This window comes from Nymphalis io, chromosome 8 (genome assembly GCF_905147045.1).
Source record: "Nymphalis io chromosome 8, ilAglIoxx1.1, whole genome shotgun sequence".
Classification (NCBI taxonomy): Eukaryota; Metazoa; Arthropoda; class Insecta; order Lepidoptera; family Nymphalidae; genus Nymphalis; species Nymphalis io.
Window position 1 is genome coordinate 2996910 of NC_065895.1, and position 14184 is coordinate 3011093.

The 14184-nt window shown below is 33.9% G+C and overlaps 2 protein-coding genes across 5 annotated transcripts in view; both read right to left on the reverse strand.

The window, feature by feature from the left end:
• Positions 1-587: 587 nt before the first annotated feature.
• Positions 588-5648, reverse strand: LOC126770222 (lymphocyte antigen 75-like). Its single transcript, XM_050489491.1, has 5 exons — positions 5564-5648; positions 4113-4388; positions 3102-3275; positions 1470-1730; positions 588-803 (listed from the first exon to the last, which is right to left on the reverse strand). The coding sequence occupies exons 1-5, from the start codon at positions 5616-5618 to the stop codon at positions 634-636; spliced, it is 936 nt and encodes a 311-aa protein (XP_050345448.1). The 5' UTR covers positions 5619-5648; the 3' UTR covers positions 588-633.
• Positions 5649-7845: 2197 nt separating this feature from the next.
• LOC126770195 (serine/threonine-protein kinase NLK) overlaps positions 7846-14184 on the reverse strand; it is a 117445-nt gene continuing 111106 nt past the window's right edge. Inside the window, exons 10-11 of one of the 4 annotated variants that reach the window (XM_050489450.1) lie at positions 14069-14177; positions 12816-12902 (exon numbers count right to left, since the gene is read on the reverse strand). In XM_050489450.1, coding sequence (XP_050345407.1) covers positions 14081-14177 — 97 coding nt within the window. In that variant the 3' untranslated portion in view covers positions 12816-12902; positions 14069-14080. Of the gene's footprint in view, positions 12903-14068; positions 14178-14184 lie in introns of those variants that run through there. The other 3 variants (XM_050489451.1, XM_050489454.1, XM_050489453.1) reach the window with 3 other exon arrangements.

A 14184-nucleotide genomic window follows, 5' to 3' on the forward strand; every position in this document is an offset into this window, starting at 1 on the left:
AAGTTTATTTATTCTATTCATCTTCAAAAATGTCATTACTTAATATTACTACAGTAATTTTCGTAGCGTGCTTGTGCATTAATTGATTGAGAGTAATGTATAAGAGGGACTGGTTTTGTTTATATGCACAAATATAAGAAAAGAACGCGAATACTGGTGGTAGAGCTTTGTGCAAGCTCGTCTGGGTAGGTACCACCCACTCATCAGATATTCTACCGCAAAACAGCAGTACTTGGTATTTTTGTGTTCCGGTTTGAAGAGTGAGTGAGCCAGTGTAATTACAGGCATAAACAACAAGGGACATAATATCTTAGTTCCCAAGGTTGGTGACGCATTGGTGATGTAAGCGACGGTTAACATTTCTTACAATGCCAATGTCTACAGGCGTTGGCGACCACTTACAATCAGGTGGCCCATATGCTCTTCCGTCCTCCAATTCTATAATATATATATATATATAAATATATATATATATATATATATATATATATATATTATTTATATATATATATGATTAAATATAATTATAATTTTATAGTATATAATTAAATATTTGCGATTTTCATAACAATAAATAAAAACATAAATAATTTCTTGGTTATTTTATTATTTTTGGATTTATTAGAATAACTTTCAGGTAACCTTGACTTCATTTTCACAAATAAAAGCATAATAGTGTGAACAGTTAACGTCGTTATACTTTCCATTAGCTATGAATATTGTTCCGCAGTATTCGTTGTTCAGAGCATTGTTGGGCTCGTTGTCACACCACTGGCTGTAGCCTGCCTCTTCCAAAGTTTCATCTGAAAGTGCGTAATTCAAAATTACTTAATTATTACATTTCGCTTTGATTTTTGTAAACTTCTTTAAACAATCCTGACTCTTCTGTAATTAAACTTGATTAATCAAGCTATCAAAGCCGAGATGGCCTAGTGAATTTTAACAGATGATCGTGGGTTCAAGCCCGGACAAGCCTCACTGAATTTTTTTTATAATTCATCTCGTGCTTGACGGTGAAGGAAAACATCGTCAGGAAACCTGCATGTGTCTTATTTCATTGAAATTATGCCACATGTGTATTCTACCAACCCGCATTGGAGCAGCGTGGTGTAATAAGCTCCAAACCTTCTCCTCAAAAGGGAGAGGAGGCCTTGGCCAGTGGGACATTAACATGTTACTGTACTGTAATCAAGCTATCAATAGGAACACAGCATTATTGAATATGAATATTTGGCGATAGAATATCTAATGAGAGAATAATATAATCAAGAGGGTATTAATAATATTAAGTCTGTGATAGATAGTTCAAAGAAATATATTAAGTAAATATGTGTTGGTTAGTATATTATAATTATTTCACGTCTTTGTATTGAAAGCCGCGGAAACTGAGTAATATAAAATAAAGTACCGAACCCAGTATTACTTCGTATTTCATATAAATAAATTATTAAAACCCCTAAAATACGTACTAAAAATAGTTTTAAAGACAATCGGTGAACCATCTGTTTTCTTCTCCGCTCTTATGCCAACGAAAAAAAAGAACGTTGCCCGAGCACCAAAAACTCTTGGCGTGGATTTGGCGAAGTCACGAAGAATCTGGTGCTCCATGTCCGAGTTCAGGATGGCCAGGTGAGCTCCTTCGGCACGACATTCATCATACGCCTGGTTCCACGAATACGGTAACCGCGGTATTTTGTAACAGCTGCTAACATTTGCAAAGTATTGGTAATCTGAAATTAATATATATTTTTATAATATTGTAAGGCTTTAATAAATCTCTTCGTGACTGTACAAGGAATGTGTCTTAAAAAAATATATCAAAAATATCAAAATTATTATTCTTAATTCGAGTAGCCTCTTATAAGCGCTTTTGAGTTAAGTACTTATCAGTATTACATTGTATGTACCTGTTCCACCGGTCCAGAATCTAGAATCTACCGAGAGAATCGGCAAGAAACTTAATTTTTTTTTTATAGAATAGGAAGGCGGACGAGCATATGGGCCACCTGATGGTAAGTGGTCACCAAACGCCCTTAGACATTGGCATTGTAAGAAATGTTAACCATCGCTTACATCACCAATGCGCCACCAACCTTGGGAACTAAGATGTTATGTCCCTTGTGCCTGTAATTACACTGGCTCACTCACCCTTCAAACCGGAACACAACAATACCAAGTACTGCTGTTTTGCGGTAGAATATCTGATGAGTGGGTGGTACCTACCCAGACGAGCTTGCACAAAGCTCTACCACCAGTAACGCCCTATTGATTATTATTAAAGGTTATAATCAATAATAAGTAATCATATTAATATTCATATTTTGATCTGATGTAAATAATTTCAAGTGTTTGTATTACAAAGACTTCTAAACCATTAGGGCATTTTTTTAAATCCCTATCATGATATCCATTTGAAATACAATGATATCTTTAGTTCTCCTCAGGCCTCTGTCTAGTCCTATAAAGGCCACCACCATCAGTAAACGTTCAAAGAATAAAAAAGATTAATGTTCTGTAAATAATAATAATAGGTAATAATACGCTTGCCATTTTCCATGATTTTATTGTAGGCGGAAAATATGTTTATATTCGAACCGCTTCCATCTAGTCAGGAGTATAAATCAATATTTCTTAACTACTTATAGGAAAATAATGGTAGGTAGGTACTTATATATATATATATATATATATATATATATATATATATATATATAATTTTATTTTTTTTGTATCTCCAGACGTGACTATCACTATCCGTGCCTTTGTTGTAATGAGCAAATGTTATCTCTAGAAGGGATATTTGATAACAGCCACCCAATTATTTTATTTATTTAACGTCGTTGTAATTTTAAACATACATTTACATTGGTCTATGTCTATGTGTGTGTTAGATGTATGCGTGAAATCTTTATTATATTGGGATACGTAATCAATGACAAAATTAAGTAATTACAAACACGATAAATTTCTTTAGCCCGTTTTACTTTACGGTAGTTTTTACTTTGACCATCAATAAGGAGGTAAATGTAAATAATAATAATCAATACTTCTATAGGGAATAAATATATGCCTTAATATCTATGTAATCAGAAATAACTTACCCCTTCCAAATACCAAGCATCGGGTATCATAAAACGCTTGCTGAGCCTCGACTTTGCAGACGAATGGTAGACTTAAATAGCATTCATATGTCTTGATCTCACCAGCCCTTGTCATAACATCGCATCCTTTATCATAACTCATCAAACTCAGATGTCTACTATTCAGATCTTCCACTAAAATATTATTAAAAAAACTTATCTACATTTACATTATAATAGCTGAAGTCTCTGTTTTATTTTAACACGCTACTCTGGAACTACAAGTTCGATTTATAAAAAAAATATTTTTGCGTTCGATATCCGATATTGAAAAACTTTATATAAAGGCTCATAGTGTATGTGAAATTGTACGAAACAGACACCTTATCTTATCTATTCTAAATCCAGTATATCCGAGCGGTATAGCTAGTTATTTTAAAAAAGAGCCATTATTTTTAATAATAATAGTGTTGGTCTCAAATATAGTCTTTATGCTGGCCAAAATATTCCTACCATTTTAGTGCTTCTGGATGGTGGATGTTATATGTGCATACAAATTTACATCCTTCGTCGCTGAGCAGGAAATGAATTATAAACACATAGGCACGATAAAGTCAGTGATACTGGTGGTAGAGCTTTGTGCAAGCTCGTCTGGGTAGGTACCACCCACTCATCAGATATTCTACCGCAAAACAGCAGTACTTGCTATTGTTGTGTTCCGATTTAAAGGATGAGTGTGCCAGTGTAATTACAGGCACAAGGGACATAAAATCTTAGTTCCCAAGGTTGGTGGCGCATTGGCTATGTAAGCGATGGTTGACATTTCTTACAATGCCAATGTCTAAGGGCGTTTGGTGACCACTTACCATCAGGCGGCCCATATGCTCGTCCGCCTTCCTATTCTATAAAAAAAAAGTGATGCTTGCTCGCATTTAAACCCCTGAGATTTTATTACGGACTATCTTGTTATTTATTATCACACACAATACGCAAGCCTATACTAAAACTAACAAACTTAAAACTAATACTAACAATTAATTAAAGGTTGTTCTTCAGCTGAGTCGTGAGTCATTCCATCATATTTGATCCAAACAAAGTTTCTCAGATCTGGGTAAGCTTTGAACATGCCATGAACTTGAGACACGTCATGGTCAGATTTTGGTACCATCACAGAGGCTCCTTCGAGCTTGCAAATCGATTCTGCTCGTGAAAACATAACACTCTCGATATGGAACTTATAGAAGGCATCAGTGTTCCGATTGTAAATATAATCCGTCCGAAACTGTTTTGTATACGTTACATGAATTTCTGTAATAAGATTAACATTTAATTATTTACTACATCAAAGTTAGAATTGAACAAAACGAAACGAAAATTTATATAAAACGCGATCCATGTTCCCTTGATAGACAAGCTGCTAGGTCTGATAGGCAAGACTGCGTGGAAGTAAGCACAGGTGCACTCCTTGTTTTATTACTCTCATAACCCGATAGAACGGCAATTCGACACGGTTGACAAGACCAGCTCCGAAAACGACTTCTCATGCTTTCCGGGACTCGGAAATATAAATGATGCTAACTACCATACCCCATACTGATACAAAGAAATAATTTAATAGGTTTCTTTAATAATTATAATTTTTATAATATTCAACAATACGCAAGGCAATTTTAATAGTAATCCTAACAATTAATATATAATACAAGTTGACTTGAGGAGCTTAATAAAATACTAAATATACTGAAATGTCCGTCCGTCCGTCCGTAACAGCCTGTGAATGTCCCACTGCTGGGCTAAAGGCCTCCTCTCCTCTTTTTAAGGAGAAGGTTTGGAGCTTATTCCACCACGCTGCTCCAATGCGGGTTGGTAGAATTCACATGTGGCAGAATTTCAGTGAAATTAGACACATGCAGGTTTCCTCACGATGTTTTCCTTCACCGTAAAGCACGAGATGAATTATAATCACAAATTAAGCACATGAAAATTCAGTGGTGCTTGCCCGGGTTTGAACCCACGATCATCGGTTAAGATTCACGCGTTCTTACCACAGGGCCATCTCGACTTACTAAAATGTAACTTTATTATATTTCTTAACATTCTCTTTATTCAATTAATACGTATAATAATCATGACCTATGTTACAAGTTCATTGATAATCTTTATTATCATCAATTCCTAAATATTGTATTCTTGGACTATTTAAGTTAAGTTCATACAACAAAAAATTTTCGACCTTTCTTATGATCATTGTTCAGCGGGTTTAGTTAAACACTGATTTATCTCTTTCTGTCATTATTACTTTAACATTGGAAAGAATAAGACACAGCATTGTTTAACATATCACCCCCTAAAAACATTTATAAATGAGGCCGTTAATTTGTTACTGCATAAAAAATTATGTCGGAGAAAAGTAAGAACAGTAGCACGTCTATTTATCTAAAAGTTATCTATTACTTGTAAAAAATAATTATAATATACCTTACCGATTATATTTATAAGGACTAAAATAAATAAACACTTATTTTCACGCCAAAACATTTTAACTTCAATACCGACTTCGTCTATTGAGATAATTGGACATACTAAGGAATTTATACGTCCGATAAGGTATTTTAGTTTATATTTAAAGATAATAAATTTGAGTAAATAATGAGTAAATTAGTACGCAGTTGGTGTAAACAACAATAATTTATTTAATGTTCTTATTATATTACATAAATATGATACGATTTCTAGAAATATTTTACGCTCGAATTTCAAATTCCTTAGTCAGTTTGATTCTATTTTATTTCTTAGTGTGCATATTTGGAGATAAACTTGAACTGTGTATGTACATACATTTGTTTATGATATCTTTTCGTATAATATTGCTTCTAAGGGTATTGAAATATGAGATAATTATAGTGTGGGCAAATAATAACACACTGGGTTATAAATACATAGATGTTATGTTGATTGACTGCCCCGTTGATCGAGTAGCTAGATATGAGGCTGCAGATCCCGAGGTTCTTGGTTCAAGCCCCAGGCCGGAATAATAAAAAGTTATTGGGTTTTCCTCGAAGTTGGAAAGCATGTAAAGCCGTTGCGCCTGCCCCTGAACTCTCTCCGATCGTGTCGGATTGTCGTCCCGTCAGTTTATGAGTGAGGGAATAGAGTGCATCTGTGTTTGCGCATACACTTGTGCTCTATAATATGTCCCGCGCAGTTGGCTAATCCATCTTGAGGTGGCCTCCGTCGATCATGAGGACATTATCATATTTAATAGATTTTTCGTCAAAAAGTTGTCTTTGGACTTTGTACGCTTTGGGCTCATTATTTTATAGGTAATGTAAATGAATAATAAAGCAATATCTTTTAAGATGTTATGTACTCTTGTGGCTGAAGTGACTGTTGATGGCCTTTGTTTCTTTGTTTTCTTTTGAGATAATTTTAGTTTTACGTTTAAAAGATGATTTTAATTTATATTATATAATACTTCGTACAATCAAAATAACATGTAAATATGAGTAGATTCATAAATAATTGAACAGTCTATGTTTAAAAATATTTAAATTATCAAATCAATACTTGTTATAATATGATTATACGTCAGGCAATAAAAACACATTTCTTGTATTATTACCTGTGTCAATAGTAAAATAAAACCAATTGTACATATAAGTAGTATATATACTTTACTATACCACCCACTCATCAAATATTCAACCGCAAAACAGCAGTACTTGGTATTGTTGTGTTCCGGTTTGAAGGGTGAGTGAGCGAGTGTAATTACAGGCCCATGGGACATAACATCTTAGTTCTCAAGGTTGGTGACGCATTGATGATGTAAGCGATGGATATGGATGGGCGATGGTGACCACTTACTACTAAAAAAAACTATAAAAAGGAGGCTACTTTGTTTGTTCAATATCGAAGTGTTACACTTTCTTATTTAAAATTAACCATAATTTTATTCGCAACACTAAATGCAATTTCATAAGCAACACACAGATACTTTCGTGAACAGAATAAATAAAAATTCAACAATTCATTGTATGCAAACACAACACGCAATAATATAAAAGTAACTTATTTTTAAGGCTTATTTCCAAAGGCATTTACTAAAATAAAAACAGATTATTAAAACATAGCACATCTACTCTTACTTTTATTCGTTTATTATACTTGAGCTTCGTACCCGACATCACGTCGCCTTTTTTTATTGCTGGAAAAACGTCTTACGCGTTTCCCCCACGGGAACAGTGGGGGGTATATGGAGCTCGCCGGTGTCCAAAGCGCCGAGTGCGCGCCAAACATCGGAATACCCACTAAAAAACCAGCGCTACCCTTTCCGTCTTAGCGAGGAGCGCCACGGGATCGCTTTCGCATGATACCGTGACGCTCTGACTACACATCGTCGCCTCCATTCGCCTAAAACTTGGAATAAATAGTATAATTTGAAATAAAAATGTTTATACTCCAATTAATACAATTGCGTTGCCTGCGTAGAAGGGTTATTGACTAGGAGCAAATACCAAAGGACATTCTAAGTTTAATCACTGACAGATTTATGTTAGGTTTGATAGCCCGCCAGGCTCCACACAAATTTGCTTAGAACGTAGCCTACGTTTATCTAATACAGTATTTTTGTCATTTTATGTGTACCTTATTAAACACTTACAATGAGAGACGGGCGCCTTTCAATAACTCTTTTCTCTTCATATTGATTACTTGATTATTAAACGTTACTGATTATTAGGGCAGGATAAAAAATAAAACCTCAAAATATATTTATGCCATAGTTTTATTGTTACAGTGTCGAGCCCGGATGTCACAGCTCTACGCCGGGGCCCGCTACACTACCGACTACACAGATAACTACAAACTGTCTTCCATTCTATCATATATAGCTCAGTTCATTGCTTGAACATAAAACAAATCTATACATATTTATACATATTAAGAATAATCGTAGAGAAAAGCGTACATATTGATTAAAAACTTCGCCGTCACATGGTTTTATTTGTTATCTGTATTTTGCATACGTAAATATCAATCGACGAAGTTCTCAAGCAGTGTGTACGCTTAATATCATTTAAAAAAAATGTGTTTAGAATCATCTTAAACGAAGATCAACGAAGAAAAGCAATAAACTGAGCTATCTGAAAAACTATTCAGAACAACGATAAGTCTAAACATTTACACGAACATCATCTATTCTATATTTAACTTATGTTAATTCTAGTTAATAAAACGTTAACCGTTTTACATAAGATCTGTATACATTAAAAAAATTATAAATTGCTGTGAGACAGGTTGCATATTATCCGTGTTGCCGTCGACACGACGCTACAAAATCATTACATTAGTTTTGGCAGTTTGCAAAAATGGTAAAATGCAACTAACTCCGTACACGACAGAAACACGTATCAAATATATTTACATAGTCCAGTTTCTGTTTCATTTTTTTTTTTTATTATCATTTTCAATATATCAAATAAACATCAATAACTAACGAGTCCATCGCGCCAAAAACAAACTAAAACTATGATACACGTAATCGTCGATAAGTATAATTATCGCAAAGCAAACATTCCTAATACACGTGGTATTATTATGTGAACATGTTTTGGGCATTATATTATATTAATCGATACAGCCGTTCGGTATTAATCTAAGTTACGTTTACCTTAATCACGATTATCAGTGCACAAAATACCTACTATTTACATAACCGGTAAATAAGTTTAAAACGAATCGTTTGACTTACGATCGAACAATTCTTATGTTGTTTTTTTTTTTATTACTACTATCATTAAAAGTAAATAAACGAATAATCAAATAAAGAACACAAATAAGGGCAGAGGCTTAATTAATACGAAATTAAAAAATCTTATCACGTCTCTAATATTTACAGGATAAAAGGATATTGATTAAAGACGTACCTCTAACATACGTCAGTGCATCAGCGTTGGCGTTATAAAGGAAAAGAAATGCGTGACGCCTTAAGAACTAAAAACCGTGTGCTTACGATCTTGTTAGAACTTAAAAATATACGAGATCTCTGAAAGTTTGGAAACGAAATACGCATATTAAATAAAATGAGAAGCGTTTAAACGCAAGTTTTAAAACATGGGACAAATTAAAGTCGATCGAGGCTAAATATTTACATTGGACAATCGGAAATTTAACAAATAACGGACTTACTTATATACTTTGTTTAGCGGGTGATTAGTTAAACGATGCCGTCTTCTTCTTTCGAATTTTAAATCGATAATGATAGAAAGAGAAAAATCAGTGTTTAGCTAAACAGCCGCTAAGCAGTTTATAAGTTAAATACATTTTAATATTGACTCGTACTTAATTAAATCGCTTGTATCTATCGTGTTATGCATTTTGATGTCAACGACTTTCGCTTTGAATACATTCAAGTGTAATAGCGATTATAAAGCGTATAATAATAAAAATACAATTGTATATACAAGTCGAACTGACTGCGGGAGGTGTTTGAGTCAAATAACTACACTTACTGAATCACAGTGACAGTTTACTGAGTTAAGGCAAGGTGGGTCCGTAGCGGTCCGAACGCACTCTCTATAAATACACGCAATATGAATGATCTGTTTAACTTCTCGTGTTATAATGTAAGAGTCGATTAGCAAATATAATGAATTAACATTCAAACGATTGAGCTAAAATTTTGCCTAACTTTTGGTGATTATGGCAACACTATCTAGTATGATATTTTTGAATTGATTCGAAATTGCTACTAAATAAAAGCTTGGTTGAAAAGGTTTTTTTTAATATATATATAACCTTATTATTTTTCATTATTGAGCACAAATTAAAAAATAATAAAATTGATCTTGTCATAGAGCGTGTATTTATCAGTGAGCGGCGCAGACACGCTTCCTTTTGTACCATCAATCGTATTTGGTCGTACCGTTATGATAAGGTCCATATTCCCTTGTAACGGTACACCAAACCGCCAATCTAATCGTGCGGGATATTACAAAGGCTCAATCGATACAAGAGCCTAACTAACACTAGTCATATATTTACATATTTTTTATTAATTTTTTTTTTATTATATTTTATATAGCTTTGAACTAGTTTTAAGGCTACGTCTCTTGACATGCACACAGTTTCCCCTATACTATATTATGTTAGCAGCGTGATGCAGAACGTTTACTAAATTAAACACAAATGGAAACATCGATATCGATAAATGAAAATATACACACACACTCGTGTCACGCACACTAACACACAGTTACGTAATACATCTAATACGCTATAAATGCTTGACCTCAATATGTATCGGTTAAAGTTACATCACTATACAATAATATACACTACGGCGTTGATATAACATACTTTTTCCCTTACTATTTCCTTGTGTTTCTGGTATTTAATAAATTCTAATCTAACCTAACTACGTAAAAATGTTCAGTCGATGTTACATACAATGGTGTATAGAGTAAGCTTATTATAAATGTAAAGCTCCGTACAGACTGCGGTCTGTCGAGATTCCAGAATCCGCATGAGACTGCGATCTAAGTTAAGTACGAAGCCGAAATCTGTACGAGGCTTCAAATAGACAAAGAACACAACAAAAAAAAAAAATCAAATCGATAAAATTAATGCAATACCGCTATATTATATTGCAACATTTATTGCTTGCAATGTCCATACTGTCAGGCACACACACGCGTATACTACATAGAATCGCAAATATAAGGAATCGTTCACATCTGAGCGACCACGCGACAGTGTTCAATAAGTTACATTTATACTTATAAGGTAGCATTCTTCGACTGTCCCGTTGCTGTATATAGAGATTTACTTACGATTCGCTTGGTCGTGCAGGTCTGATAGACCCTAGTATGAATTACTATACCTACCTACATATAAAGCAATCGGTTACATTGAACATTACATCAAGTTTTTTTAACAAACCTTTCGCATCCCCACTAACGTTATCTGCGATTCTTTCGTTGTATCAAATCTAACTTGCGTTATATTACAATGTTTTTCCTTTTAACCTGACGTGAGCATTGGTGTTATCTAACCCTTTCATGCACAGGGTTATTTATATTTATGAATAGACAGAGATAGAACATCTGCCAATCTTGTAACTTGTAATATAGCGACAGCTAGTATTCCATCATATTCTTTGCCATATTTATCTTCCCATGCCGGTATAACTTAAATATATATTCACAAACTAACCATAGCCTAAACCTAAACTAAGAATTTTCGAAACGGTACACATTAATTTTGGTAGCCATTTTAATTTTTTAAGGTACTCTAATTGCACTTTGTTGCACAATTTTTATAAATTTTCTTTATTTAAATTAATGCCAATTAGTTACCATATTCGTCTTTGAAGTTTTCGATAAAAGTTTTGCTATCATATTAAGTCCTGTATACATTAGGTAAGACAGAAAATCATATATTATATGCATGTACCTTAATCGTTTGATACTATAATTTATTTCAAGATTGATTTTTGCTTAAATCATTGTAATCAATTGTTAGAAATATATGAAGTATCCACGAATTTGTTTTCGTCTTATTTTTTTTTTTCATAACCCAATGTTTTTTTTTCATAACCCAATGACGTATACGTAGTGATCATCCACGTTCAATGATCTAATAATCTTAAGATCAGACATTATATATTCCAAAATTTGTGATCAGCGTCTTTATAAAAACTTTCCACAATTTGCTTCAGTATTAATATTCATCTATACATACATCCCATCGATACATTTTACCCATAATATATTAAAATAAGATTTTTTTTATATTGTTGGTAATAAAAGGTCACTTAAGGGAGAAGCAGTAATCATAAATGTCAACTGATAGTCAAACTATGAAACAGGTAGGTATGTAGATTAAAAATTCACCGCGGGTGTAACCGCTAGGCACAGCTATCAAAGTCCGTCCGCTATAAATCGCTCTTCTGACGTCTGTCAGTTGGTCATATTGACATCTGTCAATTGGTCATGTTGACGTCTGTCAGTTGTCAATAAACAATTGACACTGACCTTGTAATAGTGCAGTAATAATTTGAAACATCCTTACGCTGTTCTGCGCGTCAGGAATGCACTCCCTTAGCGACATAAATTAACTTAAAAAAATTATCCGTTTTTTTTTTAAACTGAAAAGCTGATCTTCTTTTACAGCTTCAGCGATATTCATGTAAGTTTTAGTTAAAAATATATCACATCTTACTAATGAATATAGGTCCTAAATATATTACAATCATCGTGTCGGTTTATGAGGTTCTTCATAAAAATATCTGGTTCGAATATCTTAAAGTTATAATCGTAATGTTACGAATGCCTTGTCCAATTGTTTCTTTATTTTCGTCAAATTTAATAGTTATGTGAGATCCCTTTTGCAGTTAAACCAAGTAGTCAAATTAATGCTGAGAAATCGTATCAAAAATTAGGATAAACATCGAATACCTCAGCATAATGGTAAACCTTATGTCTTAATAGACTATTTGATTAGTCAAAGTTTTAGGCAGTTCGTATTCATCCAGTGACTCACTCGACCTTTATAAATGAGATGATTCTACCGACGGTTTGTTTAGTACAATTATCAATATACACCGACATTTCGTTTGTTTTGGTACCTTGAAATTATAAGAAGCGGTCCTTAAACAAATTGCTACACTATACATGGAATATTGAGCGTTACATGGTAAGATGTAATGTCGGTTATCGCGTGTCGTTGTATACGGCGCGTCGCTTGTCGAAGCCGCGCTTGGACTCGCGTCATTCCCATTGGTGCGGTGACGGCGGCAGTTCGGAGGGGTGGGCGACGGTCGAGCTGAAATGTATGCGCGGTTAGACGTCGTACTGCGTGCGATACCAACACCCACGCCACGAGATCTGTGCTGGACTTCGTAGTGACTGCATTATGACGATCGATTCTTATCATGCAAACCCCAATATTGAGCATTCAATGATTTTCTTTATAAATACTAATATATATTATATTTACTTCAATCCAACACAGAACTTATATTTGACCATGCATGAATCGAAAAATATTTCTGAATTTAAAAAGTTTTCGTCTATGATAATAAAAGACTTAACAGCAAAACTGCATCACAAATCAAACTACATATTTAACTACTTTATGAAGTGTAAACAAAATATCACCACAACCGAGTGCTTGGCACTGTTCTCACTGACTACGCATGCACTAAATACCAGGATAAAGGATAGAAACTTGAAACTGTTTGCGAATTAGAAACCTAAGTGTTTAATAATAAGGTGCAATATTGAAAAGCAATAAATACGTATTTAGAAAAGGTATAATTTCGTCGAAAGCAGTTTCAATTGTAAACATTTTGCAGATATATGTAATTATATATTTTCTCCCATATCTGATATTTGCATTCAACCCCTTAGTATAAGGAACTGTTTCGTTGCGCGATTTGAACGTTTTTTTATACCTATTTTTTTTTACCCACATTACTATCAATCACTATATATTTGAATATATAGACTATATTTAAGATATATTTAAAATATTTAAGTAAGAGAAAAAATGAAGTACTAAATATTCTACTGTAATCATTTGAATTGTTTGAAATGATATCAATAACTCTAGTGATGTATATTAAGATTAATATAATGTTGACAGAATGTGGGGATGTGAATAAACGATATCGTAAATGCATAATTGCAAATCGAATCGAATCGTAAAATCGTATTCCTCATGCATTGCAACCGAACCGGTGCAAGACGTAGACTATCCAACGATCAACCCTTTTGAAATTACGAACGACGTCCGTTCGCGAAGGCAACACTCGTTAAGTTTTATAACCACTATATATAAAATTGCATATACATTTAATATTTTTGAATTTCGAAGGTGTATCCTTAAAAAGTTAAGTAGATAAACTATTCTAGAACGTAAAAGTGCCTTGTCGAACGGCGTTCGCGTACAAATAAAGATGGACAACACAAGGGCGTGCGGGCGCTTACTGGAGGGGCGCGCTAGGCAGCGCACAGAAATATCACGGGCGATAACAGCAGAATTTTTGCCGCAGTCTTGAAAGGGGAACAAACTTTTGCTTTCGAACTGGCTCTACGGCTGCCGC

Coding starts and splice junctions, on each gene's coding strand:
- LOC126770222 (XM_050489491.1), bottom strand. CDS start 5,618: ATGTTTTGGCGTGAAAATAAGTGTTTATTTATTTTAGTCCTTATAAAT. Junction 3,276..4,112: donor AGAACAACCTTTAATTAATT/GTTAGTATTAGT, acceptor ATAATATTTTAG/TGGAAGATCTGAATAGTAGA. Junction 804..1,469: donor TGTCTTTAAAACTATTTTTA/GTACGTATTTTA, acceptor ACGCACTTTCAG/ATGAAACTTTGGAAGAGGCA.